The sequence below is a fragment of the Eucalyptus grandis genome, chromosome 5 (assembly GCF_016545825.1).
Source record: "Eucalyptus grandis isolate ANBG69807.140 chromosome 5, ASM1654582v1, whole genome shotgun sequence".
NCBI lineage: Eukaryota > Viridiplantae > Streptophyta > Magnoliopsida > Myrtales > Myrtaceae > Eucalyptus > Eucalyptus grandis.
The window spans coordinates 49,544,922-49,572,448 of NC_052616.1; the positions used below are offsets into that span (position 1 = coordinate 49,544,922).

Genomic DNA, 27,527 nt, shown 5'->3' on the forward strand with positions numbered 1-27,527 from the left:
AGCCGACCCTTGCTAGATTTGGCAAGGGTGGCCTTGCCCGTAGTCGGTGAAGGCTGACTTCATTAACGGCCATGAGGGTGGCCCTCACTGGATCAAGGGAAGGCGGCCCTCACCCGCTGGCATTGCTGGGGGCGGCTAGCCACCGGCGAAAAAGGGAGAAGGAATAAAGAAAAAGGAATGAAAGAAGAAAAAAAAGGGAAAATGATGAAAATGTCCTTACCAAGCTCTTATTTGAAACAAGTATAATTACTTCAGCCCTTATTTGAAACAAAATCCATTTTGGGCTCTTATTTTAAAAAATGAAAGTATTTCGAACCCTTTTATGAAATTTTCCCTAGATGCTCCAATTTACTTACAAATTTCAAACTCACGACTGAAAAGAATAGGGTCGAGGAGGTCGGGACCCGACCCCAGACCAAGAACGACAACACAAGGTGGCCATGTCAGTAACGGCCAATCTTCTTCATCTTCTCTACATCCTCCTCCTCCTCTCGCTTTGCTCTGTACATCATGTCATCGCCCACCTCGTATGCTTTTTTTTTTTGGTAAGGACCTCGTATACTCTTTTTATGCATTAAACTCCAAAAACTTAGGCACTTACCAAACAGTGCCTAATTATGATTTTTGTTAAGTCCCTGGAATCGGTTTGGGAATTTTTGGAATTTTGTTTGAGAATAAAAAAAAATGTGATTCTCGATGAATTAAAATAGTGAAAGTCTTCTTCTTCCCTTCCACTATCCCGTGATTGCCGTCCACCACCACTTGCTATCGTCCGTCACCGCCCATCGCCAGTCGCCGTCCACTGATTCGACAAGCTCACCGGAGGCAAACCCAGCCATCGGCGAAGGCTGAGCCTCGTTGGGAGCTAGGCAAGCCTCACCGCGGTTGGGCGAGGCCCATCCAGCCCTAGCGAGGCTCACCTAGCCCGGTGAGGCTCCGCTTGTCCACCGGCGAGGTCGAGCCTCGCGACACCCAAGCCTCGCCGGTGGCCAGGTGGGCCTCGCTCGCCCCAGTGAGGCGCTGGCCACTAGCGGGTGGCTAGGCAGGCCTCGCCCAGCCTTGGTGAGGTCGGCCTAGCCATGGGCAAGGCTCGGGCCGATGAGGCCGACCTCGCCATGGCGGCGATATACTTCGGTGAGGTCTCCAGCCCTCGTCAAAGAAAAGAAAAAAGAAGAAGAAAAAAAGCAAAAAAATTTATTTAAAAGTTGAAAAAAATATTAAGTTGGAACAGAACCGATGAGCACGCTATCAAACGTAATTATTTCGAATCAGAAATTTTGAATAGTTATTAAACGCGTTTTTTTTTTTTATCCAAAATCAGTTTTTGAAAATAGAATAAATAGTAATGAAAAGCGACCCACTTTATGGATTCTCTTGCCCAATCGCCTCACCTTGCGTCTCCCCCTCTCTCTCCCTCCTCCGATCGCATTTCGGCGGAAAGTTATCCCTTTTCATCAAAGAGATGAGACCGACGCACCCTTCTTTTTGGGTTCTCGAGGGGGGGAGGACTTTTGGGTATGGGTTCTTGAAGCCGCGCATTGGTTGTGCTGGGGTGGGTGGGTGTGTCTGCTGGTCGTGCCAGGTGGTGGGGGAGGAGGCGGGGGCGCTGGAGGTGCGCTTGATGGGGGCGACTGGAGGGCTCATCTGCCGCCCAACTCACGGGAGAGGATCGTCAACAAGATGTGAGTGCCCGATTCCCAAGGCTTTAGCAAATATGGTCATGTTATTAGGTCGAGGCACGACATGAATTCTGAGGTAGCTTTCGCTGTAATGTTTTCTCGTTGGATAGTTTAGTCTTGATTAATTTTCAATAGGGGATTGAAAGGGTATGTAGGCCGGATGCTCTTGTTACATTGGTGATTATATAGCATAAGAAGATGGTTATATTTCTTTCTTGATTGAAATGGATTGTCTTCTATTACCAGGAGGGCTTACCATAGTATGTAGATGAACATAATAGCAGAAGTAATGCCACGTGGCTTTCTGGTAGGAGAACAGTTACTGGAAGATGGCTGTCATGCTCGTGACAAAAATTTACTTATCGGAGCCTAAGGATTTTTAGGCGTATCATTGCTTGTAGGTTGCGTTATTTTTTATTAATCTCAAATATATTTAGTTTATACAAGCTCTTACTGGAAGAGATACATGGACGATCATCTGATTTTTCCTTCTCCAATTCAATATTGTCAATAAAGTCGTAATAGGTGTTGAAGGCCCAAAGGTTTTCCACAGGAAACCTTTTCTTCACTTACCGTGAGTTGCAATGGTTAAACTCTCACCTGTGCCACCTGTAATAGAAGTAGATGCTATTAATGTGTGTGGGTTTAGGTGTCACCAAAGTTTTATAGGTTTGTGAATTCTTATGTGTGTTATTTTGGATCATTTCCTAGTTGCTTTCTTATCTGGTAGAAAGCTATCCATAATTTGTTGAACGATATGCAAATTCCACTGGATCTTTTTATCTGTTGTCCACTGGATTTTTTTGACTATATTACCTCCTTAACCTCCATTGAGCGCCATGAACTCTGGTGAGCCTTTGACGAAGGCTCCATTGGCTATGTAGGCTCTTTTCCTCTTTTTTTCTCTGCTGTTTGCTTTCTCTGAGACGTTGAAGACTCTTTCCCTCTTTATCTTCTTTGCCGTGTAATTGTGGAGGCTGGTTTCGTTGTAAGAGACCTACAGGGGTAAACGGGTTTTGTGGAATGACAATCTTTTGAGCTTGTGTTAGAGGCTGAAAAGGAGGAGTTGTTAAGAGCAACGGAGTACGCCAGATGGAGGAGATTGTCGATATACCTCTCTATTGAGAACTTGAAATGGTGGATGGATTACCATGCAGTTGTAGAACCTGGTAAAACGGGTGTATGGGGAATTAGATGCTGTAGTTGGAACTGGAAGAATTACTGGTGTTTTAAACATGTGGTGGCATTGTAGTGATGTGCAATGAGAACTTATTCGACTTAGTAGTTTGCTTAGTGGGCCAATTTAGTGTTTTGTGCCTGTTTGCTGGTGCAGAGAATGGGGAAGAACGGGTGTTTACAGTGGTTTATGGTCCTGGAGAGGGTAGTGCTGGGAGTTCTTTTGGGGATTAGCTCTCTGATGTTAGAAGTAAATGGGGAGTGCCTTCGGTGATTGGGGGAGACTTCAACATGGTATTATGTACACATGAACAGAATGGGATTGGTACTGACATAGCTTGCATGAGGGAACTTCGGCGAATCTTAGATACCATTTGCCTAATTGGCTTGTCATTGGTAGGTGGGGGATATACTCAGTCCAGGGACGGGGAGGGGCTATCCTTTTCATGCATTGGTCGGTTCCTAGTTTCAACAATATGGGAGGATATCAATCCGAGCTAGATTCAAAATTTGTTACCTTGAGTGACCACCATCCACCATCCAATTGTGTTAGAGGAGATAGGTATTAAATGGGGCCCATCTCCCTTCCGGTTTAAAAAATATGTGGCTCACAGTAGAAGATTTCAAGGAGATAGTTCTCAATTATTGGAAGAATATTTCTTTTAGAGGGTATGCCACCTTTGCTTTTGCTTCGAAGGTATATTCTGAAACAAAAAAGTCATGAGAAGGTTGGAAATGTGGAAAACAAAGTTAAAGAGACAATTTAAGAAGTTGAAAGGCTTGACGATAAGGAGACCGGATGATCTTAATGAAGGAAGAGCGCTTTAGGAGAATGGAATTGAAAAAAACTGTTACTTTGTTGATTCTAATGAAAGAAACCTCCTGGATACATATTTCTCAGGAGATTTGGTTTGATGAGGGTGATAGAAACACGAAGTCCTTCCGTAAGATGGCCAATGCTCATAGAAGACAACTTCCTTAGTGAGTTGGAAGTTTTTGGGATGGTTGTTGAAGATGTGGATGCCATGAGTGTGTGGTTATGTAGAATTCTATGCTGATTTATACAGGGAGAGATGTTTCGGGAGACTGTAATTTTGGAGGCTTCCCTTGATCCCAATATGGTTGAGATGCTGCAGATGCCTTTTATAGAGGAGGAGATTAGAAGGGCAGTCTTGGAGTGTAATTGAGATAAGGCACTAGGTCCTGATGGATTTGCATTGAAATTGTTCAGGAGAATTGGATAATGTTATTGAAGACCTTCTGAAGGAGTTCCAGAGTAGGGGGGGAAGTTTGTAGATAATCTAAATTGTACATTCTTAGTTATCATTCCGAAGGAGCCTGGTGCAACGGATGTTAAGGATTTTCAGCCAAATACTTGGCGGGTAACTTGTTCTGGTCATTTGAAAAGGTTCTACCTCATCTTTTGGGACCTTTTCAAATTGCATTTATGGAAGCTTGTCAAACATTGGATGCTATTCTTACTGCCAATGAGGCGGATGATTGTCTTGAGGAAAGAGAAGCAGGAGTGATTTGCAAATACGACATAGAGAAGGCCTATGATCATAAATCATGGGAGTTCTTGTTGTATGTGTAAGAAGAATGGGCATTGGTGACCAGTCATGTAGATGGAATTTAAGAAGCATTTCTTCATAGATTTTCTTGGTTATGGTGAATGGCAGTCCAAGTTGTTTCTTCAAGTGTTCTAGAGATTTAAGGCAGTCCTCTGTCACTTTTGGAACTTGTGTTGGATTTGGAAGTGTTGAGCAAGATGCTGATTAAAGCTACTGGTTAGATTAGTGGTTTCACAGTTGACAATGCTTGTAATGAAGATTCCATAATTCCTTTTTCATTTGTGGATGATGCCATAATTTTCTTGGAGGATGACATCAAACAAATTTTACACTTGTATGTTTTGAGGCTGTCTTGGGACTGAAAGTGAATTTGGGAAAAAAGTGAAATAACTCCTTTGAGTGAGAATGTAAATTTGCAAGAAATATCTTGGATTCTTGGTCGTAAGGTTGCCAGCGTACCTATAAAGTACTTGGGGTTGCAGTTGGGATCCACTTACAAAGCAAAAGCTGCATGGAATCTAATGATACAAGATTTGAAAAGAGTTTAAGTGGGTGGAAGATGGCTTATTTGTTCAAGGGAGGTAGATTTATGTGGATGAAGCGTGGGCTTCCTAATCTTCTGATTTGCTTTCTTTATTTGTTTCCAATCCCTATTTCAGTGGCAAAAGGACTTGAGAGCATACAAAAAGTTTCTTTGGGGAGGGATGACAACCCGAGATTTCATTTACTTAATTGGACTATTGTAACACAATCAGTTTCTTTTTCTTGTTTTTTTAAGGGGGGGGGGTGGGTGTGGAGAGAGGGGAGGGGGTTGGGGGTAAAGTCATTGGTTCTTGTATACTAAAGCTTTGCTTGTACAATTGTTGCGGAGATTTAATGGGGGAGAAAACTAGCCCTTGAAGGGGGGTACTCATTGCAAAGTTTGGTTCGGAAGATACAGAGTGGATAACAAAATCTGATGAACACATGGAGTCAGGCTTTGGAAGCACGTTAGGCAAGGATGAAATGCTTTTGAAAACAGACTTTCCATTAAAGTGGGAAATGGTAGGGATACTATTTTATTTTTGTGCAAGACTAAAGAAGAGAGCATGAATCATTAAGTTTTACAATGTTGCTGGACCAGAAAGATTTGGGCCACAGTTTTTGCAATTTTAGGAGTAAATTGGTTGACCTTAGGCACAGTATGACACAAACTTAGGGCTTGGAGAGGGACTTTCAGTTCGTGTGTCATAAAGAAAATATTACTAAGATGATTCCTCTCCTTGTTTTTTTAGCTCATTTGGAGAAAAAGGAATAAAAGAGCATTTCAAGGAGTTGAATCCTCGTGGGATTTTTTTAGGGATAATTGTTTGTACACCCTCACTTTTGGTGTAGCAGGAAAGTCCAATGTCACACATAGTTTGGTGGAAATGCTGGAAAGTCTTTGTGCATTATATTGTATATGGGTGTCTTCTGTTTTTAGCCATTTTGTTAGGGGTGGTACCCCCTTGGTACTTCTTAATGAAATCTTATTTATCATTGATGAGAAAATGATTGGCCAGAAATAATTGCAGCTGAAGTGCAAATCTCTTTTGATATGCAGAATGGAGACTTTGAAGAGACATCTTCCTGTTTCTGGTCCAGAGGATTTGCGTGAACTCAATAAAATTGCCGTGAAGTTAGAATGAAAAATTTACGCTTCTGCAACAAGCCAGGTATTATATGATGTCCATGTCCACCATGTGCGTTTCATTCTCTTCGATCTTATTTTTGATAGCATTTTATGAAGTTTCCCGGGAGCTAGTGCTTACTTATTCTGTATCAAGTTTCTATGTGGATAGAGGATGCATAAACAAACCGGATAGGCTGTGCTTAAAAATTTTTGAAAAGCGTTCTTTTATTGAGAATTCCTATGATGCGTGCATTTATGTAGTAACTGGAATCGTTTAAATATTTAAAATTAGCTTCGCACCAGTGATATCAGGTTTGCTCAGTGCTGTGATATTATACTGAGTTTTAAGTTATAGTTTCAAATTGATATCTTCTTTATTTTCTTTCTAATTTGATTATTTAATTAGTTGGTCTATTATGAAGTGATTGAGTGATTTCTGCTTCCTTTCCCTTTTAGCCTTACTATTTGAGGAAGATATCTTTGAAGATGTTGAAAATGGAGACAAAGTCTCAGAGTACCTTACCTAATGCTTTGCCATCGGGGAATAGCAGTGAGGAATTGGGTACGACTTAAGTTCCTGTTACTTGATACCATTGATATAGGGATTGGAATTTCTGTTTTGTTATCCCCTTGTATATTTACATATATGTATATTTCGTCTTACACAAATTTTCATTCATGTGCTTGCACTATTTTTTATTTTATTTTATTGATTCATTGTTTTTTAGGGACTTAAGTCCTAAAAATTGTTATGATACAGCATTTGAGTCCTAAAACTTTCATTGTGTGCACTTAAGTCCTAAAATTTGTGATAGTCATCCACTTTAGCTCTTCCATTAGCTCTTTTATGTTTTAGTGGACGGAAAATCCACATGACTTTTTTATTTATTAATGGCCACATAGTATTAAAAGATGCATCTTCCTTCCACTTAAAATTGACAGAATTAATGGAATGAATCAAGTGTATTCAATTGCAAGTATTGTGACTTGAATGCATGAAATGAAAGTTTTAGGACTTAAGCACATTAGCATAACAAATTTTAGGACTGGCCCTGGAATTTTCCTTTTTTTGGGCTTTACATGGTACACATTCCTATACCCACGACAAGCTGTGCTGCTTATTTATAGGGTAAATGCTCCACCGGCACATGGAACTTTTGGTGGATTTTCGTTTTAGTACCCTGAAGTTAATTTCTTTTTGCCATTCTTGCTCATTTGTAACCTTAAATACTCATTTATACCACGGGCAGTGGCACATTTGAATTTCTTTGTTTCATTTGTAACCTATTGATTTAAGAATTGTAAGATCTTGGTTGTTTGCTTCATAGAATCAGATATGCATTTGTGAAGAACAAGTTCAACTAGAAAGGGCCAAATGCTTGCATATTTTGTAACTTCCTCCCACATCTTTGCCTCAAAATTTCTTTTTTAAAAGTGAGTCTCTCTTATGGCGTCAAAAGATGCATGCTTGCAAAAGATAATTTACATTACTCTTTTATTCTTTTGTTTCTTTAAGATTTCAAGATCACTTCATGTACATGAACTTCACAGAGATTTTTATTTAGTACTTGCCGAAAAGAAAATGAGTGAGTAATTGTTTGTCTGTTTTTGCATATCCATTATCCATCTAGTATCACTTGCTCAGAAAGTTTCAATTTGAAGTAATTAAAGGTCGTCCTCAGGGTGCATCTATCCCTCATTCCTTTAATCTTTCTTTGCTATTTGCATTTGCTGCTGCTATGCATGTATCGATCCGGTTTCTTGATTCACTAACATAACTTGTATACATTGTATGTCATCTTAAGTTATGCATCCAAAAAATCAAGGCCAAAGCCAACCAAATCCTAATTCCTTAGCTGTGGATCAGCCTCAAGCAAATCAACAGTAGTTAGTTTGGAAAACTCAGAATAATTGTTCCTTCTGAAGTTCAGGTTGGTTTGGCCTGCCCATTAATCTAATAAGTTAGCCTCCACTCCTCTAATCAAATCTCTCCCTCTGTCTCTACCTCATTTTCTCTCCTGCTTGTTCCTCTTCTGCAATTTCTCTGCAAATTCTCATACTCCGGTGGACTTTGTTGCTCTCTCGCTCTTCCATTCTTTGTAATGCCTCCATTCCCTAAGTAGCTCAAGCTTTCCTCTGGGTTTTCGATCTCAATTCCTTCATGTGCTATCTCTTGGTTCGCTTTTGATTTATCTTTTTTTCTTTTTTTGAAGAAAAGCCATGGGACTTTTTAGGGTTTAGTTACTTTCCTTATGTGCTGATAAGAGTTTATATAGTCTTTTTGTCACATTTCTTGCCAACCTTACTCTTCATCATCATCAGCAGGCAAACGTGCTCGGTTACCTCCTTCCAATCAAGATGAAAGGCGAAACTCAGTGGATTACATCAGCGAATTGCCCGATGCCATAATCCTTCATATCTTCTCCTTCATGACCACAAAAGACGCTGTCAAAACCAGCGTCTTGTCCAAGCGATGGCGTTCCACTTGGACCTCTAATCAGTATATGAGTTTCTCTTTGCCCCTTGGCAGTATCCTGAAGAGCTTCATCACTTTTGTTGACTCGGTGCTGTTACGCTGCACCGCAATTAAGGCAAAAAGATTCCTCTATGATGGTCCTTGTTTCGCCTTGATACAATCAAGTCTTGATAGGTGGCTCCAGTTTGCCATCAAGCACGGTGTTGAAGAGGTATCAGTAAACCTGCGTTACTTGCGCTACAAAGATTTTCTGTTGCCGCGAATCTTGTTCTGCTGCACCACGCTGGTGAATTTGCATGTGTCCCAATGCTGTTTTAGGGTGTTCGGCACTGTGAATTGGTGTTTGCTGAAGACATTGCGCATTGATTATGCAAAGTTGAACAATGATGGGATGATGAGAGTTTTGAGTGGCAGCCCTGTTCTAGAGTTCCTTGAGTTGAAAAGTTGCGTGGGCGTCAAGCACATCATGGTTGAATCAAAAAGTTTTAGAGAGTTGGTGATTGATTCTCATGTGTTTCGTGGTCGAGCTTCAATGCTGAAAATTTCGGCCCCACATCTTCTCAAATTGCGTCTATTGGGCAATTCTCGAGGGGGAAAGTTTAGACTAGATGAAGTATCTTCCTTGATTGAGGCCGAGTTAAATTTCAACATGAAAATTGCACTCGATAAGGTTAAGGCTCGTGCCAATCTTGTCAAGGGGCTTCTCAAGAGGCTGCATCATGTCATGAAATTAGTGATGGGAAGCTGGTGCCTTCAGGTGCAAGCCGATTCTTTTAGCCCTATTATTCCTGGTTCAAGTTGCAGACATGCATCACACATTCTGCCATTTGATTAGATAAATTGTGAGATTGTTTATTGGTGCTTGATGATACCATGCTCAAATAATTGTTATTTCAGAGAAACCTTGTCATCTTATCAACAGAATTTTTGCTGGATAAGGCTCTTTTCCTTTTCATAAAAGAACTTTTCACACCTAAGCTGATATCACCTTTATGGGTCCAGCATTACATTGGCTTCGATAAGACTAAAATCTGATGTCCTTGTTTGCTCATTCGTTTGGTCTGTTGGCTATTGTGAGAGGTCTTTGGAATTGCAAGCATGTCTTATATTTAATCTTCTTTAGTGCTTAGAGAAAGTAAAGTGATCAGTTTCTGCTTCTCTCACCACAATGATGTGCTTAGGTGCTGTTGCTAATGGAGGAGAGAGATATGTCTCTTCCATCCTTAGAATGTCGGCATCTGATATTACTCGGCACAGCAGGTCATGAGGGAGCTCCTGAGGCTATAGTGAAAATACTCGAAAGTACGCGGCTCTTGGAGAAGTTATTCTTACAAACAACTTGCACCCCAATTCTGCGGTACACGGCTGCTAGAACCCTCTCAGTTCACTGGGTTAATTTAACACCAGATTTGCTTGAACATATACAGATTGTGAATTTTAGCCTTAGGCCGCGTATAAACCTGTCTTTCTTTTCTTCTCGTGATTGAAAATTATTTTTGTCCCTGTCTATTTAATTGACATTTTGGATTCTCAATAGATTTATATTTCTCTTGGTGTTGTAAATGCTATATTATACTCTCAAAGCTCGATATTTGTCTCATCTAGTTCCAAATGTGTATCTCCTCCTTAGTCATGATGTTGTACATCTGCAGATTGAGTTGAATGCGGAGAGTGTAGGCCATCGCATCTTTGCTGGAGAAGAATTTTGGAATTTGGTAAGGGGGAGGATCTATCAGTGTTTGATGCATCTCAAGCATGTTGAGATTGTTGATCGCGGTGCCAATCTGCTGGCATGGGAACCTGTTCTTTCCCTGCTCAAGTTTCTCCTCCAGAATGCACTTTGGCTGGACGAAATAGTGATCAACAGTACCAATTCCAAATCATCCCAAGCATTTGAACCGTCACCGCTGCTTGAAGTGGCCCGGATTCTTCAGTCGCACCCAAAGTGTTCTCCAGGGCCAAGGTCATTCTTAGATATCCTTTCCAAGGATGTCCGTCTGTGTAAATCCTGATCATTTCGTCAACACCGGTGACTTCTTTTTCTCCGTTTTGTACCCCTGAATTTTAGCTTAACATTTTCAGGAGATGTAATTGTATGTACCTGTCGCAAATTAACCAATTCGTTCTGACGTGTCGTTCTTCTTTTTCTTTTTGTGGTGGTAGAACTTTCAGTCCTCTTACTGGGAGAGAGCATGCTATATAAAGCTGATATTGCATAGCATGCTCGCGTAGTGTCTTCGATGAATTGAATATCCTTATTTAGTTTACTTTCGAAGATAATGAAGGGAAAATTACCAAAAATGTTCTAACTCTATAGAATTTGTGTCAATTTAGTAATAAACATTTTAATTTAGTGTACTTGCTACCTTTAGGCTGTTTTCTTTGCCGTGTTTGTGTCTTGCGGGTTGGCTGGTTTTGCCGCTGTTTTGGCAATCCTTTTCCATCCCTGCACCCTTCCACTCGCTATGACTCTTTGTCATTTTGAGTGTAAGTTTTGGTGCCGCGATTACCTTTTGTATAGTTTGGTTAAAGCTCAATATATTTCTTACTAAAAAAAAACATTTTAATTTGGCCAATTTAGTTATAGAACTTTTAAAAAAAATTGTCAATATAGTTCATCTGATCAATTTTTGATGAGAAATTATTGGAATTGATGTTGCCCGTCGTATGTAGTATGGCTTGCACTCACATAAACAAAATTTTGAATTTTTTTTTTGAATTTTTAATTATTTTTAGTATAATTTTATAATTATTTTTTTTTAATTTTCTTTTTCCTTCTTCCTCTACCGATCATTAGGCTTTGACAATGGCTGGCAAGGTTACCCTTACTGGTCTCAAGCAATGTCGCCCTCGCCTGGATCTAGATAGGTGCTGCTTGGAAGTGACCTGGATTCTTCTATAAAACCCAAAATGTTCTCCAAGCCTGAAGGTCATTCTTAGGTATCCGTTCCAAGGATGCTCGTCTAAACTTGTGCAAAAATACTGATTTTTTCATCAACCCCGGAGTTTTGGCTTAACATCCACATGAGATGTGATTAAATGCGTTAGAAATATTTAGGTATCTCCCATAGATACTTAGGATATTTTTTTATGATTTTCCATATCTATTTTGATGTCAAAATTTATAGAAATTCTAACTTGGTATCAAAAGCAAGGCAGTGCTATTCCTTTCACGGAATGTGCATCTACCCCCCATTAGTCAAAATTCCATGCCAAGGGAAGATACTTGAAATAAAAACTCCCTTTCTGTTTGTTCAACTAGAAACTTTTAGCTCAGCTTAATATTATTTCATGAAGTTACAATGCGTCAGTCTCGAAAAGCAGCTAGTAAGGTTGATTACCTAAGTGAACAGCACAGGTTCACAAGTCCTCACTCTTGCCTTGTACCAACATTCCAAAAGTTTTATGAAGCGCATCATCCTTTGAAATATACTCTCTTTGTATGCACTGAACTAGAAGAATCCACAATCTCACTCAAAGATTCATGGAAGTACAAGAGTTGGATTATGGTTGTAGGATTTATTTGTCATAAAAGAACAAGTTTGTTGGTAAAAGGTAGTGATTAAGTTACTAACATTTTTCTACAAAAAAAAAAAAATACTAATTTTTATTTTATTATTTCTGAATTTTCAACTTCTGCAATAAGTTATCAAAATTTATTTGGCAGAAGAATAACCCAAGTGCCATAACTTGGCACGGAAGGACACTTAAGTGTCATAACTTCAAAATTGTACACTTGAATGCCAGTTTTGAAGTTAAATGAAACACTTAAGTGCCACTCTGGCGAAAATCTGGTCAAATGGCTGACGTGGCCATTTTCAAACGAGTTTGGTCCAAAACAGCGTCGTTTTGCACGCTGACCTAGCGAGAAAATGCAAAAACGACGCCGTTTTGTGTTTGACGTGTAAATAATAATATAAAAATTAATTGAATTAGATTTAAACTTAATTTTATTTAAAATATTCTAAAAATTTTAAAAATTTTAAGAAAAATTTAAAAAAAAAAAGAAAAAAGAAAAAAAAAAAAAGGGGGAGTTCGAAGGGGGTGGCCGAGGGCTAAGCCCTCACCGCGCCGCCTCCCGCCGTCACCGAGAAGGGCCGGCGATGGAGGGGGAGGGTCAGCCAAGGTCGCTAGCCCTTGGCTGACGGGCGGCGAGGGCTTGTGGCCCTCGCCGCCGGTCGGCCGATGTCCCCGGCCCCGGCCGAGCTTGGTGACCTCGGGCGACGTCCCGACCCTGGCCGAGCCCGGTGACCTCGGCCGATGTTCCTGGCCCCTGGCCAGAGCTCGGTGACCTCGGCCGACGTTCTCGGCCCTTGGCCAAAGCCCGGTGACCTCGGTCGACCCTCCCCACTCAGTCGCCGGCCCTTCCAAGCGGTGACGGGGAGGTGGTGAGGGCTCACGAGTCTTCGCCGGATTTGGGCAAGGGCCGCGACCCTCGCTCCGGATCGGGGGAGGGCTCGCGTGGGGCGAGGGTCGCGGGCCCTTGCCGCCTCCTCGCCACCGCCAGGAAGGCCAGCGATGAAGTGGGGAGGGTCGGCCAAGGTCACCAAGCCACGACCAAGGGGCCGGCGAGGCCGGGTCGGCCGGCGGCGAGGGCCCGTGAGCCCTTGCCCGGATCTCGGGGCAAGGATCGTGGCCCTCGCCGCCGGTAGGCGGGGGCCTACGCGACCCCGGCCGACCCTCCTCCCTCCATCGCCGGCCCTTCCGGCGACGGCGAGGAGGTGGCGGCGGCGAGGGCTCGCTCTCGGCCGCCCCCTTCGACCTCCCCTTTTTTTTTTTTTAAAAATTTTCTTACTTTTTAGAATATTTTAAATAAAATTAAGTTTAAATCTAATTTAATTAATTTTTATATTATTATTTACATGTCGACACGAAATGACGTCGTTTTGCATTTTCTCGTCACGTCGGCGTGTAAAACGACACCGTTTTGGACCAAACTCGCCCGAAAATTGCCACGTCGGCCATTTGACCGGATTTTCGCCGAGTGGCACTTAAGTGTTTCATTTAACTTCGAAACTTGCACTCAAGTGTACCATTTTGAAGTTATAGCACTTAAGTGTCCTCCCGTATCAAGTTATGGCACTTTAGGTGTCCCAAACTCAAATTTATTTGCATAATTTGCAGTTTTAGAGTTATATCTCCACTCTGGTATTGAACTACTAATTCTAATTTAAAAGATTTACCAATCATCACCATTCGAGTTACCAAATAATTTGAAGATACCAAATCTTATTGGATTGACTTATCAATATTTTTGTGGTTGTTTTCAAATTATTAACTTTTAATTTAGTAGCTTGTTATGTTTTAAATTAACAAATTTTTACATAAAATTATAAACCATAATTTCAGTAACTCACAAAATTAACCCAAATTTGAGTGACATACGAACTTTTTTTTGGTGATTGATTTCCATTTATATTTGAGTAACTTATTGATATTTACTTGGTTTACTTGGTTGTGCCGACAAAAGCGCATTATTTTTATTCTTTAAAAATTGCAAACATTTATTTGCGTAACTAATTTAACAACGATTTAGAGGTACAAACTCTTATATCAAACTACTAACTTTGATACCAAATTAATGGCCTTAATTTAAATCATTAACTGACTTTAATATGATTGCTTTACCTTCACTTTGTCTTATCCACTTGTTTCTTCGTAACCTTTACTTCATTGTTTCCAAATTACCAAATTTTATCTCCAATAGATAGTAAGATTTTCAAGTTAAAGTTTTTATCAAATTACCGATCTTAATTTAACTGACTTGCCAATTGTTTTCCGATAAGTTACCAACTAGTTTAAGGTTATTAACTTCTACCCATTTGATTTATCTAAGTTTTTTCAATTGTCCTCATAATAAATAAGAATGTATTTGATTGTTTCAAAATTATTTCATAATAAGTAACTTATCTATTTGCATAACTTACTAATGTTTTAAATTTAACAACTCTTATATCAAATTGCCAACCTTAATTTGAGTGGTTTAAGAGGATTTTCTCGATTCTTTATTACTAGATTTAGGTTGTCAATTCTTATTTGAGTAACCTATCAATATTTATTATGATGTTCTGACAAAGAGAAAAATGAAAAAAGAAGCACATGATTCCGACTCTTGTAATAAGTTATCAACTTTTATATGTATAAACAAAAAAAATGAGTCCTACCTTGTGGTATCCATGAACCTATAACTTCTTGGGAAGAGATAGATGTACATGATCATCTCAATGTTTTGCAAATTTGATCATTTTATTTAGGGGATAGCTACAGGATTATTGTACGAAGGAGTTTGGTTGCGGTATAAATTTCTGCTTGCCCTAGCAATTAGTATTTCCTCGAAGCCTGGCTAATAAGACTTAATCTCACTGGCTATCTTTGCAAAGCCTTGATGTTAATTAGCGTTAGATGAGAGAAAGAGCACGCATTTTGCGCATTAAAAGAATGTAAAAAACAAATGAAATGTGTCTAATAGAAACATAATTATAAAATGATGTCGTCAGTTTACAAAAATAATCTTAAATTATTCTATGATAAGAAAGATTCATATTCTAATTTAAAAATATTAAAGATTGAAGAAATTATCTTGCTTTAATCGTATTTTACATTTGGATGGCGACTTGGACATCATTCGGTATTGAGAGATTGTGATTTATCTTTACAACCTACATGGGTTTTCATGGAATTTACTTTTGTTTGGAAACGGCCTTTGATTTGCTTTATACTATGCGGAGATAACCAGAAAGAGCACACTCTTATGCATGTTGAAAATGACAAAGGAATTCATAGATTTTTCGGGGAGAAAGAGAGTTTTAAGATGCAAATTAATTTAGCAGAGAATATATGTCTTTATTTTTGTTTTATTCTATCTTTTTTTTATTGATTAAAGAGAATTTGTTGAAATAAAAAATTATTTCATTTATATTTGTAGACACTTTCTCTAATTTATCCATTTTTCCAATTTTAAACTCAAGAAAAAACGAATTTCCATAAATTGTTGCTTTATCCACGTTCTGACATTCAAATTAAACATAAAAGTTAAGAGATGATAAATAAATAAGCTAAAAAGCTTACTAGTGAAATTCGGGCCACATGGCAAAATAATGTCATGTGTCTTGCCATGTGGCAAATGTAGCTGAAAAAATATGTGTAACATGACAATAAAAAAAGCAAGAATTTTCTCAGCTTTGACCTTAATTATATATAATAAGAGAGGATTCCACCTCTTAATCAATATTACAAGATTGTAATGCACCAAAGGATCTTATGGCATTTAATGGTAAAATTTTGATATCAAAATCCTCATTTGCATTCTTTTTTTATTATATAGAGAGATTTGCATACGTTATTATATAATATAAACAAAGTTAGAAGTGTTTGGGCCCATTACATATTAGTCGGTCTAGTTCAACTTTTGGAATATATGCTTTGCATTTTTATGCTCTCATTGGCTCGATGCATCTTTTCAAATTGAATAGAAATTTGAAAGATCTCCGTGTAGTAAAATTAAAAAGAGAAATCATTTTGATTTGAGGCAAATCCCTTTTCGATTTGCCTTATAAAGTCATCATTTAACCCAAATTTTTTGAAATGATTCATGGGCCACCTCATTTTTAGCCGGCCTAGCATAATGGGTTTTAAAAATGAAAAGCCCAAAACAAATCGATATTTCTTTTTTGTCTATAAAATGAATCAATTTAAATGGGTATATTATGAATCCATTCCCAACTCGCCTGATAAACAAGGCTCTCTTCATTCTTCATAAGAACTTCTACATTCTTCTAGACCTGATTCTCTTGTCTGTCTCCCTCTTTGGTTCCACAGATTTGACTTGGCAGTGGTTGCGACATTAAAATTAAGGGTTAATACCATAAAAATCTAAAATTGATACATATGTGATAAATTTATCTTAAATTAAATTTTTACAAAAGGGCTCCAAGTGTTCTCATTTTCTTAAATAAAAGCTTGAAGTGGACCTTATTTCAAAGAAGGGCTCGGAGTAGTTATACTTATTTCAAATTAGAGCCTAGTCAAGGACATTTTCATCATTTTCCTTTTCTTTTCTTTTTCTGGTTCTTCTTCCTTCTTTGCCTATGGCCAACCGGCCATCGTTAATGCCCGCAACAGGTTGGGTGAGGGTCGCTCTCGGTTGATTCGGCGAGGTTCGCCTCACCCTCTGATGAGGATAGCCTCACCTTGGGGGAGAGGCCACCCCTTGCAGTCATCAGCGAGGTCAGCCCTCATTGGTCGCTCAACCCCCATCATCGAGCTCTCACTTGTTGCCGGCAATGGGCGTCTAGCCCTTGTTGGCCCTAAGAGAGGGCTTGCAAGCCGACCCTCGCCAAATTTGGCGTGGTGGCCTTACTCGCAACCAACGATGGGTGACCTCGCTAATGGCCACAAGGGTAGCCCTTGTCGAATTGAGTGAGGGCAACCCTTGCCCAGCCCTTTATAGGCATTGTCGGGGGTTGGTTGGCCACCAGCGAAGAAGGAAGAAGGACTAGAAAAAAAAAAAAAAAAAAAAAAGAAAAATGACGAAAATGTCATTGACTAGACCCTTATCACTTCATGCATTTATTTGAAAAAATGAGGGCATTTCAAGCATTTTATTGAAATTTTCCCTAGATTCAATGCTCCAATTTACTTAAAAATTTCAAACTCATGGCTTGAAAGAATCGGGCTGAGGAGGTCGGCACCCGATCCGATCCGATCCGACCCGACCCGACCCGAGACCAAGAACGACAAGACAAAAGGGGAACAGACAAGGTGGCCAAGTCAGTAACGGCAAATCTTCTTCATCTCCTCTTCCTTCTCCTCTCGCTTTGCTCTGTACATTTCGAGTCATCGCCCACCTCGTCTGCTCTTTTTATGCATTAAACAAAAAGTCTCCCAAAAACCCAATGCACCCTCTTCAGGCTCGAAGAATAAAGCAGTGAAAAGCGACCCGCTTGATGTATCCTCTTGCCCAATCGCCTCGCCTTGCGTCTCCCCCTCTCTCTCTCCCTCCTCCCATCGCATTTCGGCGGAAAGTTGTTCCTTCTCGTCCAAGAGGTGAGACCGACGCACCCTTCTTTTTGGGTTCTCGAGGGGGGGAGGACTTTTGGGTATGGGTGGGTGTGTCTGCTGGTTTCTTGTTTATTGCTTGCTTTGTGTTTTGAGTCCCGTGCGATTGTTGGGTGTTGAGGTTTCTGAGGAGTGGACTTGATGGATAACGCTGCCTGGAGGCCGATGCTGCTGCCGCCGGGTGGCGGGGGAGGAGGCGGGGGCGCTGGAGGTGCGCTTGATGGGGGCGACTGGAGGGCTCATCTGCCACCCAACTCACGGGAGAGGACCGTCAACAAGATGTGAGTGCCCGCTTCCTTTGCTTGGGTTTTCATCCTTTTCGTAGGGAAAAATGTGGGGTTTTACGATGGATCGTTGCTTTGGGGACGATTCCCAAGGGTTTAGCACATATGGTCATGTTATTTGGACGAGGCGCCACAAGGATTCTGAGGTAGCTTTCGCTGTAATGTTTTCTCGTCGGATGGTTTAGTCTTGGTTAAGTTTCAATATGGGATTTAGCGGGTATGTAGGCCAGTAGCTCTTGTTACATTGGCGATTATGTAGCATAAGAAGATGGTTAAATTTCTTTCTTGTTTGAAATGGATCGTCTTCTTTCACCAGCAGGGTTTATCATAGCGTGTGGATGAACATAATTGCAGCAGTAATGCTGTGTGGCTTTCTGGTAGGAGAACAATTACTGGATGATGGCTGTTATGCTCATGACAAAAATTTACTTATCCGGAGCCTAAGGAATTCTAGGCATCTTATTGCTTGTAGGTTACGTTATTTTTTATTAATCTCGAATATATTTAGTTTATGTAAGCTCTTACTGGAAGAGATACATGGACGTATCATCTGATTTTCCCTTCTCCAATTCATTATTCTCACTGAAGTAGTGATAGGTGTTGAAGGCCCAAAGGTTTTCCACAGGAAACCTTTTCTCACTTACCTTGAGTTGCAATGGGTGAAATCCCACCCGTTCCACCTGTAATAGAAGTAGATGCTATTAATGCGTGTGGGTTTAGGTGTCACCAAAGTTTTATAGGTTCGTGAATTCTTATGTGTGTTATTTTGGATCATTTCTCAGTTTGCTTTCTTAGCTGGTATGCAAATTCCACTGGATCTTTTTATCTGCTATCCATTGGATTTTTTGACTATATTAGGATTATGTAATTTCAGCTCTGTTATACATTGGATTTTGTGATCATCTCCGGCAAACCTTTTCTTTTGACCTTTCATCCTTTTCTTGCCCACTCTTAACTCCTGACCCTCTTCCAGCTCTCAACCCTCTGTTTTCCAGCTCTAGCAACCTCCTTAACCTCCATTGGGCGCCATGAACTCTGCTGAGCCTTTGACAAAGGCCCCATTGGCTATGTAGGCTCTTTTCCTCTTCTTTTCTCTGCTGTTTGCTTTCTCTGAGACGTTGAAGACTCTTTCCCTCTTATCTTCTTTGCCAAGTAATTGTTGAGGCTGAAAAGGACTTTTTAAGAGCAACAGAGTATGCCAGATGGAGGAGATTGTCGATATACCTCTCTATTGAGAACTTGAAATGGTGGATGGATTACCGTGCAGTTGTAGAACCTGGTAAAACGGGTGTATGGGGAATTAGATGCTGTAGTTGGAACTGGAAGAATTACTGGTGTTTCAAACATGTGGTGGCATTGTAGTGATGTGCAATGAGAACTCATTCAACTTAGTAGATTGCTTAGTGGGCCAATTTAGTGTCTTGTGCCTGTTTGGTGGTGCAGAGAATGGGGAAGAGCAGGTGTTTACTGTGGTGTATGGTCCTGGAGAGGGTAGCGCTGGGAGTTCTTTCAGGGATTAGCTCTCTGATGTTAGAAGTAAATGGGGAGTGCCTTCGGTGATTGGGGGAGACTTCAACATGGTATTATGTACACATGAACAGAATGGGATTGGTACTGACATAGCTTGCATGAGGGAACTTCGGCAAATCTTAGATACCATTTGCCTAATTGGCTTGTCGTTGGTAGGTGGGGGATATACTCGGTCCAGGGACGGGGAGGGGCTATCCTTTTCATGCATTGGTCGGTTCCTAGTTTCAACAATACGGGAGGATATCGATTTGAGCTAGATTCAAAATTTGTTACCTTGAGTGAACACCGTCCGCCATCCAATTGTGTTAGAGGAGATAGGTATTAAATAGGGCCCCTCTCCCTTCCAGTTTGAGAATATGTGTCTCACAGTAGAAGCTTTCGAGGAGATAGTTCTTATTTATTGGAAGAATATTTCTTTTAGAGGGTATGCCAGCTTCCCTTTTGCTTCGAAGGTATATTCTGAAACAAAAAAGTCATGAGAAGGTTGGAGATGCGGAAAACAAAATTAAAGAAACAATTTAAGAAGTTGAAAGGCTTGATGATAAGGAGACCGGATGACCTTAATGAAGGAAGAGTGCTTTAGGAGAATGGAATTGAAAAAAACTCTTACTTTGTTGATTCTAATGAAAGAAACCTCCTGGATACATATTTCTTGGGAGATTTAGTTTGATGAGGGTGATAGAAACATGAAGTCCTTTCATAAGATGGGCAATGCTCATAGAAGATATAACTTCCTTAGTGAGTTGGAAGTTTTTGGGATGGTTGTTGAAGACATGGATGCCATGAGTGTGTGGTTATGTAGAATTCTATGCTGATTTATACAGGGAGAGATGTTTCGGGAGACCATAATTTTGGAGGCTTCCCTTGATCGCAATATGGTTGAGATGCTGCAGATGCCTCTTGGAGAGGAGGAGATTAGAAGGGTAGTCTTGGAGTGTAATGGAGATAAGGCACTAGGTCCTGATTTTGCCTTGAAATTGTTCAGGAGAATTGGAGAGTGTTAGTGAAGACCTTCTAAAGGAGTTCCAGAGTAGGGGGGAAGTTTGTAGATAATCTAAATTGTACATTCTTAGTTATCATTCCTAAGGAGCCTGGTGCGACGGATGTTAAAGATTTTCAGCCAAAAGCTTGGCGGGTAGCTTCTTGCTGGTCACTTGAAAAGGTTCTACCTCACCTTGTGGGACCTTTTCAAATTGCTTTTATGGAAGCTTGTCAAACAGTGGATGCTATTCTTACTGCCAATGAGGCGGATGATTGTCTTGAGGAAAGAAAATCAGGAGTGATTTGCAAATTCGACATGGAGAAGGCCTATGATCACGGATCATGGGAGTTTTTGTTGTATGTGTAAAGAAGAATGGCTATTGGTGACCAGTGGTGTAGATGGATTTTAAGATGCATTTCTTCATTGACTTTCTTGGTTATGGTGAATGGCAGTCGAAGCTGTTTCTTCAAGTGTTCTGAGATTTAAGGCAGTCCTCTGTCACTTTTGTTTTTTGTGTTGGATATGGAAGTGTTGAGCAAGATGCTGATTAAAGCTACTGGTTAGATTAGTGGTTTCACGGTTGACAATGTTTCTAATGAGAATTCCATAATTCCTTTTTCATTTGCGGAAGATGCCATAATTTTCTTGGAGGATGAAATCAAACAAATTTTACACTTGAGAAGCACACTGTTATGTTTTGAGGCTGTCTTGGGACTAAAAGTGAATTTGGGAAAAAAGTGAAATAACACCTATGAGCGAGAATGCAAATTTGTAAGAAATGTCTCGGATTCTTGGTTGTAAGGTTGCCAGCGTACCTATAAAGTACTTGGGGTTGCAGTTGGGATCCACTTACAAAGCAAAAGCTGTGTGGAATCTAATGATACAGAGATTTGAAAAAGAGTTTAAGTGGGTGGAAGATTGCTTATTTGTTCAAGGGAGGTAGACTTATGTGGATGAAGTGTGGGCTTTCTAATCTTCTGGTTTGCTTTCTTTATTTGTTTCCAATCCCTATTTTATTGGCAGAAGGACTTGAGAGCATACAAAAAAAGTTTCTTTGGGGAGGGATGATAATCCGAGATTTCATTTAGTTAATTGGAGTATTGTAACACAATCAGTTGCTTTTTTTTTTTTTTTTTTTTTGGGGGGTTAAAGTCATTGGTTCTTATATATAAAGCTTTGCTTGTACAATTGTTGTGGAGATTTAATGGGGAGAAAACTAGCCCTTGAAGGGAGGTACTCGTTGCAACGTTTGGTTTGGAAGATGCAGAGTGGATAACAAAATCTAATGGAGGAACACATGGAGTCAGGCTTTGGAAGCACATTAGGCAAGGATGGGATGCTTTCGAAAACAGACTTTCCATTAAAGTGGGAAATGGTAGGCATACTATGTTGCGGGGTGACATGTGGTGTGGACACACTGCTTTCAAAGACTTATTCCCAGATGTGTGTGCACCAGAAACAAGAGAGCTAGGATGGCTGATTGTTGGAAGACTGACAACAGGGAAACGGTTTGGTAAATTAATATCTTACATGGGGCTCAAGATTAGAAGCTCGAAGCTTTCTTGAATATTTTTGAGTTATTGTATCGCGCAATGTTAGATGTGAGGACGATAGGCTATGGAGGAATGTTGTTCCTCTGGAACTTTTTCTGTCAAAGCCTACTATTCCGATCTCTTTTCTACTCAGATGGAATTACAACAGAGCACACTTTTCCCATGGAAATCTATTGGGAAAGTCGAGTTTCAATTGAAGGATTCATTTTTTGCTTGGCGAGCTACTTGGGGATGTATTCTTACTTCGGATAATCTTTAGAAGCGAGAAAAAATACTGGCTAATAGGTGTTTTTTTTTTTTTTTTTTTTTGGTGCAAGACTAAAGAAGAGAGCATGAATCATTAAGTTTTACAATGTTGCTGGACCAGAAAGATTTGGGCTACAATTTTGCAATTTTAGGAGTAAATTGGTTGACCTTAGGCACAGTATGACACGAACTTTGGGCTTGGAGAGGGACTTTCAGTTCGTGTGTCATGAAGAAAATATTACTAAGATGATTCCTCTCCTTGTTTTTTTAGCTCATTTAGAGAAAAAGGAATAAAAGAGCATTTCAAGGAGTTGAATCCTCATGGGATTTTTTGAGGGATAATTGCTTGTACACTCTCACTTTTGGTGTAGCGGGAAAGTCCAATGTCACACATAGTTTGGTGGAAATGCTGGAAAGTCTTTGTGCATTATACTGTATATGGGTGTCTTCTGTTTTTGGCCATTTTGTTAGGGGTGGTACCCCCTTGGTACTTCTTAATGAAATCTTATTTATCATTGACGAGAAAATGATTGGCCAGAAATAATTGCAGCTGAAGTGCAAATCTCTTTTGATATGCAGAATGGAGACTTTGAAGAGACATATTCCTGTTTCCGGTCCAGAGGATTTGCGCGAAATCAATAGATTTGCCCTGAAGTTCGAGGGAAATTTTTACGCTTCTGCCACAAGCCAGGTATTATATGATGTCCATGTCCACTGTGTCCATTTCATTCTCTTCGATCTTATCTTTGATAGCATTTTATGAGGTTGCCCGCGAGGTAGTGCTTACTTATTCTGTATCAAGTTTCCATGTGGATAGAGGATGCATAAACAAACCTGATAGGCTTGTGCTTAATAGAATTTGAAAAGCGTTCTTTAATTGAGAATTCCTATGATGCGTGCATTTATGTAGTAACTGGAACTGTTTAAATATTTAAAATTAGCTTTGCACCAGTGATATCAGGTTTGCTCAGTGCTGTGATATTGTATTGAGTTTAAGTTGTAGTTTCAAATTGATATCTATTTTATTTTCTTTCTAATTTGATTATTTAATTAGTTGGTCTATTATGAAGTGATTTAGTGATTTCTGCTTCCTTTCCCTTTTAGTCTTATTATTTAAGGGAGATATCTTCGAAGATGTTGAAAATGTGGATAGAGTCTCAGAGTACCTTACCTAATGCGCCATCTAACTCTGTGGGGAATAGCAGTGAGGACTTGGGTACGACTTAAGTTCCTGTTACTTGATACCATTGATATAGGAATTGAAATTTCTGTTTTGTTATCCCCTTGTATATTTACATATATGTATATTTCGTCTTACACAAATTTTCATTCATGTGCTTGCACAATTTTTTTTTTTTTTTGACTCATTGTTTTTGAGGGACTTAAGTCCTAAAAATTGTTATGATAGAGCATTTGAGTCCTAAAACTTTCATTGTGTGCACTTAAGTCCTAAAATTTGTGATAGTCATCCACTTTAGCTCTTCCATTAGCTCTTTTATGTTTTAGTGGACGGAAAATCTACATGGCTTTTTTATTTATTAATGGCCGCATAGTATTAAAAGATAATAAAAAAAGTCGTGGCATCTTCCTTCCACTTCAAATTGACAGAATTAATGGAATGAATCAAGTGTATTCAATTGCAAGTATTGTAACTTGAATGCATGAAATAAAAGTTTTAGGACTTAAGCACATTAGCATAACAAATTCTAGGACTGGTCCTCGAATTGTCCTTTTTTTTGGGCTTTACATGGTACACATTTATATACCCACAACAAGCCGTGCTGCTTATTTATAGGGTAAATGCTCCACTGGCACATGGAACTTTTGGTGGATTTTTGTTTTAGTACCCCGAAGTTAATTTCTTTTTGCCATTCTTGCTCATTTGTAACCTCAAATACACATTTATACCATGGGCAGTGGCACATTTGAATTGCTTTGTTTCATTTGTAACCTATTGATTTAAGAACCATAAGATCTTGGTTGTTTGCTTCATAGAATCAGATATGCATTTGTGAAGAACAAGTTCAACCAGAAAGGGCCAAACACTTGCATATTTTGTAACTTCCTCCCACTTATTTACCTCAAAATTTCTGAGTCTCTCTTACGGCATCAAAAGATGCATGCCTGTAAAAGATAATTCACATTACTCTTTTATTTTTTAATTTTAATTTTAATTTTTGTTTTCTTTAAGATTTCAGGATCAATTCAAGTACATGAACTTCACAGAGATTTTTATTTAGTACTTCCCGAAAAGAAAATGAGTGAGTAATTGTTTGTCTGTTTTTGCATATCCATTATCCATCTAGTGTCACTTGCTCAGAAAGCTTCAAGTTAAAGTAATTAAAGGTCGTCCTCAGGGTGCATCTATCCCTCATTCCTTTAGTCTCTTTTTGCTATTTGCATTTGCTGCTGCTATGCATGTATTGATCCGGCTTCTTGATGCACTAACATAACTTGTATATATTGTATGTCATCTCAAGTTATGCATCCAAAAAATCAAGGCTGAAGCCAACCAATTCCTAATTCCTTAGCTGTGGATCAGCCTCAAGCAAATCAACAGTGGTTAGTTTGGAAAACTCAGAATAATTGTTCCTTCTGGAGTTCAGGCTTCAGCCTGGTTTGGCCTGCCCATTAATCAAATAAGTTAAGCCTCCACTCCTCTAATCAAATCTCTCCCTCTGTCTCTTCCTCATTTTCTCTCCCGCTTGTTCCTCTTCTGCAATTTCTCTGCAAATTCTCATACTCCGGTGGACTTCGTTGCTCTCTCGCTCTTCCATTCTTTGTAATGCCTCCATTCCCTAAGTAGCTCAAGCTTTCCTCTGGGGTTTTTGATCTCAATTCCTTCACATGCTATCTCTCGATTCGCTTTTCATTTTTCTTTTTTTCTTTTCTTGAAGAAAAGCCAGGAGACTTTTTAGGGTTTAGTTACTTTCCTCATGTGCTGATAAGAGTTTCTATAGTCTTTTTGTCTCATTTCTTGCCAACCTTACTCTTCATCATCATCAGCAGGCAAACGTGCTCGGTTACCTCCTTCCAATCAAGATGAAAGGCAAAACTCAGTGGATTACATCAGCCAATTGCCTGATGCCATAATCCTTCATATCTTCTCCTTCATGACCACAAAAGATGCCATCAAAACCAGCGTCTTGTCCAAGCGATGGCGTTCCACTTGGACCTCTAATCAGTATATGAATTTCTCTTTGCCCGTTCACAGTAGCCTGAAATTCAAGAGCTTCATCACTTTTGTTGACTCGGTGCTGTTACGCTGCACTGCAATTAAGGCAAAAAGATTCCTCTTTGATGCTCCTTGTTACGCCTTGATACAATCAAGTCTTGATAGGTGGCTCCAGTTTGCCATCGAGCACGGCGTCGAAGAGGTATCAGTAAACCTGCGTTACTGGCGCTACAAAGATTTTCTGTTGCCGCGAATCTTGTTCTGCTGCACCACGCTGGTGCATTTGCGTGTGTCCAAATGCTGTTTTTGGGTGTTCAGCACTGTGAATTGGTGTTTTCTGAAGACATTGCGCATTGATTATGCAAAGTTGAACGATGATGGGATGATGAGAGTTTTGAGTGGCAGCCCTGTTCTGGAGTTCCTTGAGTTGAAAAGTTGCGAGGGTGTCAAGCACATCATGGTTGAATCAAAAAGTTTTAGAGAGTTGGTGATTGATTCTCATAAGTTTTGTGGTCAAGTTTCGATGTTGAAAATTTCGGCCCCACATCTTCTCAAATTGCGTCTATTGGGCAATTCTCGAGGGGGAGAGTTTAGACTAGATGAAGTATCTTCCTTGATTGAGGCTGAGTTAAATTTCAACATGGAAATTTGTGCACTCGATAAGGTTAAGGCTCATGCGGATCTTGTCAAGGGGCTTCTCAAGAGGCTGCATCATGTCACGAAATTAGTGATGGGAAGCTGGTGCCTTCAGGTGTGAACCGATTCTTTTAGCCCTATTATTCCTGGTTCAAGTTGCAGACATGCATTACACATTCTGCCATTTGCTTAGGATAAATCGTGAGATTGTTTGTTGGTGCTTGATGATACCATGCTCATAAATTGTTATTTCGGAGAAACTTTTTCACCTTATCAACGGGATTTTTGCTGGATGAGGCTTTTTTCCTTTTCATAAAAGAACTTTACACACCTAAGCTGATATCACCTTTATGGGTCCAGCATTATATTGACTTTGATAAGACTAAAATCTGATATCCTTGTTTGCTCTTTCGTTTGGTCTGTTGGCTATTGTGAGAGGTTTTGGGAATTGCAAGCATGTCTTATGTTTAATCTTCTTTAGTGCTTAAAGAAAGTAAAGTGATCAGTTTCTGCTTCTTCCACCATGATGATGTGCTTAGGCGCTGTCGCTAATGGAGGCGAGAGATATGTTTCTTCCATCCTTAAAATGTCGGCATCTGATATTACTCGGCGCAGCAGGCCATGAGGGAGTTCCCGAGGCTATAGCGAAAATATTCGAAAGTACGCAGCTCTTGGAGAAGTTATTCTTACAAACGACTTGCACACCCAATTCTGCGGTACACAACTGCTAGAACCCTCTCAGCTCACCGGGTGAATTTAACACCGGATTTGCTTGAACATATACAGATTGTGAATTTTAGCCTTGGGCTGCATATAAACCTGTCATTTCTTTTCTTCTTGTGATTGAAAATCATTTTTGTACCTGTCTATTTAATTGACATTTTGGATTCTCAATAGATTTATATCTCTCTTGGTGTAGTAAATGCTATATTATACTCTCAAAGCTCGATGTTTGTCTCATCTAGTTCCAAATGTGTATCTCCTCCTTAGTCATGATGTTGTACATCTGCAGATTGAGTTGAATGCGGACAGTGTAGGCCGTCGCGTCTTTGCTGGAGAAGAATTTTGGAATTTTGTAAAGTGGAGGATCTATCAGTGTTTGATGCATCTCAGGCATGTTGAGATTGTTGATCGCGGTGCCAATCTGCTGGCATGGGAACCTGTTCTTTCCCTGCTCAAGTTTCTCCTCCAGAATGCACTTTGGCTGGACAAAATAGTGATCAACAGTACCAATTCCAAATCATCCCAAGCATTTGAACCGTCACCGCGGCTTGAAGTGGCCCGGATTCTTCTGTCGCACCCAAAGTGTTCTCCAAGGGCCAAGGTCATTCTTAGATATCCTTTCCAAGGATGTCCGTCTGTGTAAATCCTGATCATTTCGTCAACACCGGTGACTTCTTTTTCTCCGTTTTGTACCCCTGAATTTTAGCTTAACATTTTCAGGAGATGCAATTGAATGTACCTGTCGCAAATTAACCGATTCGTTCTGACGTGTCATTCTTCTTTTCTTT

The 27,527-nt window shown here is 39.9% G+C and overlaps 2 protein-coding genes across 11 annotated transcripts; both read left to right on the forward strand.

Annotated features, from left to right (window-relative positions):
- Positions 1 to 1,594: 1,594 nt before the first annotated feature.
- Positions 1,595 to 10,682, forward strand: LOC104430880 (F-box/LRR-repeat protein 25-like). 3 transcript variants are annotated; one of them, XM_039312746.1, is made up of 6 exons: positions 1,595 to 1,682; positions 6,009 to 6,120; positions 6,534 to 6,639; positions 8,400 to 9,310; positions 9,735 to 9,910; positions 10,206 to 10,682. In XM_039312746.1, exons 3-6 carry the CDS (start codon positions 6,564 to 6,566, stop codon positions 10,213 to 10,215), a joined length of 1,173 nt encoding a protein of 390 aa, XP_039168680.1. In that variant the 5' UTR covers positions 1,595 to 1,682; positions 6,009 to 6,120; positions 6,534 to 6,563; the 3' UTR covers positions 10,216 to 10,682. The 3 variants fall into 3 exon arrangements, 2 of the variants coding, with proteins under 2 accessions (XP_039168680.1, XP_039168679.1); XR_005551236.1 differs by having other exon boundaries at positions 1,599 to 1,682; positions 9,814 to 9,910; positions 10,206 to 10,345; XM_039312745.1 differs by lacking the exon at positions 9,735 to 9,910 and having other exon boundaries at positions 1,604 to 1,682.
- Positions 10,683 to 17,326: 6,644 nt separating this feature from the next.
- Positions 17,327 to 27,513, forward strand: LOC120293435 (putative F-box/LRR-repeat protein At3g18150). Of its 8 annotated transcripts, none has more exons than XM_039312733.1 (8): positions 17,327 to 17,598; positions 17,732 to 17,891; positions 22,785 to 22,896; positions 23,310 to 23,421; positions 24,404 to 24,466; positions 25,212 to 26,131; positions 26,556 to 26,732; positions 27,029 to 27,513. In XM_039312733.1, exons 2-8 carry the CDS (start codon positions 17,752 to 17,754, stop codon positions 27,380 to 27,382), a joined length of 1,878 nt encoding a protein of 625 aa, XP_039168667.1. In that variant the 5' UTR covers positions 17,327 to 17,598; positions 17,732 to 17,751; the 3' UTR covers positions 27,383 to 27,513. The 8 variants fall into 8 exon arrangements, with proteins under 8 accessions (XP_039168667.1, XP_039168668.1, XP_039168669.1 ...); XM_039312734.1 differs by having other exon boundaries at positions 25,215 to 26,131; XM_039312735.1 differs by lacking the exon at positions 24,404 to 24,466.
- Positions 27,514 to 27,527: the final 14 nt, after the last annotated feature.

Bases quoted from the DNA above. Each gene is read 5' to 3' on its own strand.
- LOC104430880 (XM_039312745.1), top strand. From the start codon at position 6,564: ATGTTGAAAATGGAGACAAAGTCTCAGAGTACCTTACCTAATGCTTTG. The intron at 6,640-8,399 runs GTACGACTTAAG...CATCATCATCAG, and splicing joins GAATAGCAGTGAGGAATTGG to CAGGCAAACGTGCTCGGTTA. The intron at 9,311-10,205 runs GTGCAAGCCGAT...GTACATCTGCAG, and splicing joins TGGGAAGCTGGTGCCTTCAG to ATTGAGTTGAATGCGGAGAG.
- LOC120293435 (XM_039312733.1), top strand. From the start codon at position 17,752: ATGGATAACGCTGCCTGGAGGCCGATGCTGCTGCCGCCGGGTGGCGGG. The intron at 22,897-23,309 runs GTATTATATGAT...TTTCCCTTTTAG, and splicing joins ACGCTTCTGCCACAAGCCAG to TCTTATTATTTAAGGGAGAT. The intron at 24,467-25,211 runs GTGAGTAATTGT...CATCATCATCAG, and splicing joins ACTTCCCGAAAAGAAAATGA to CAGGCAAACGTGCTCGGTTA.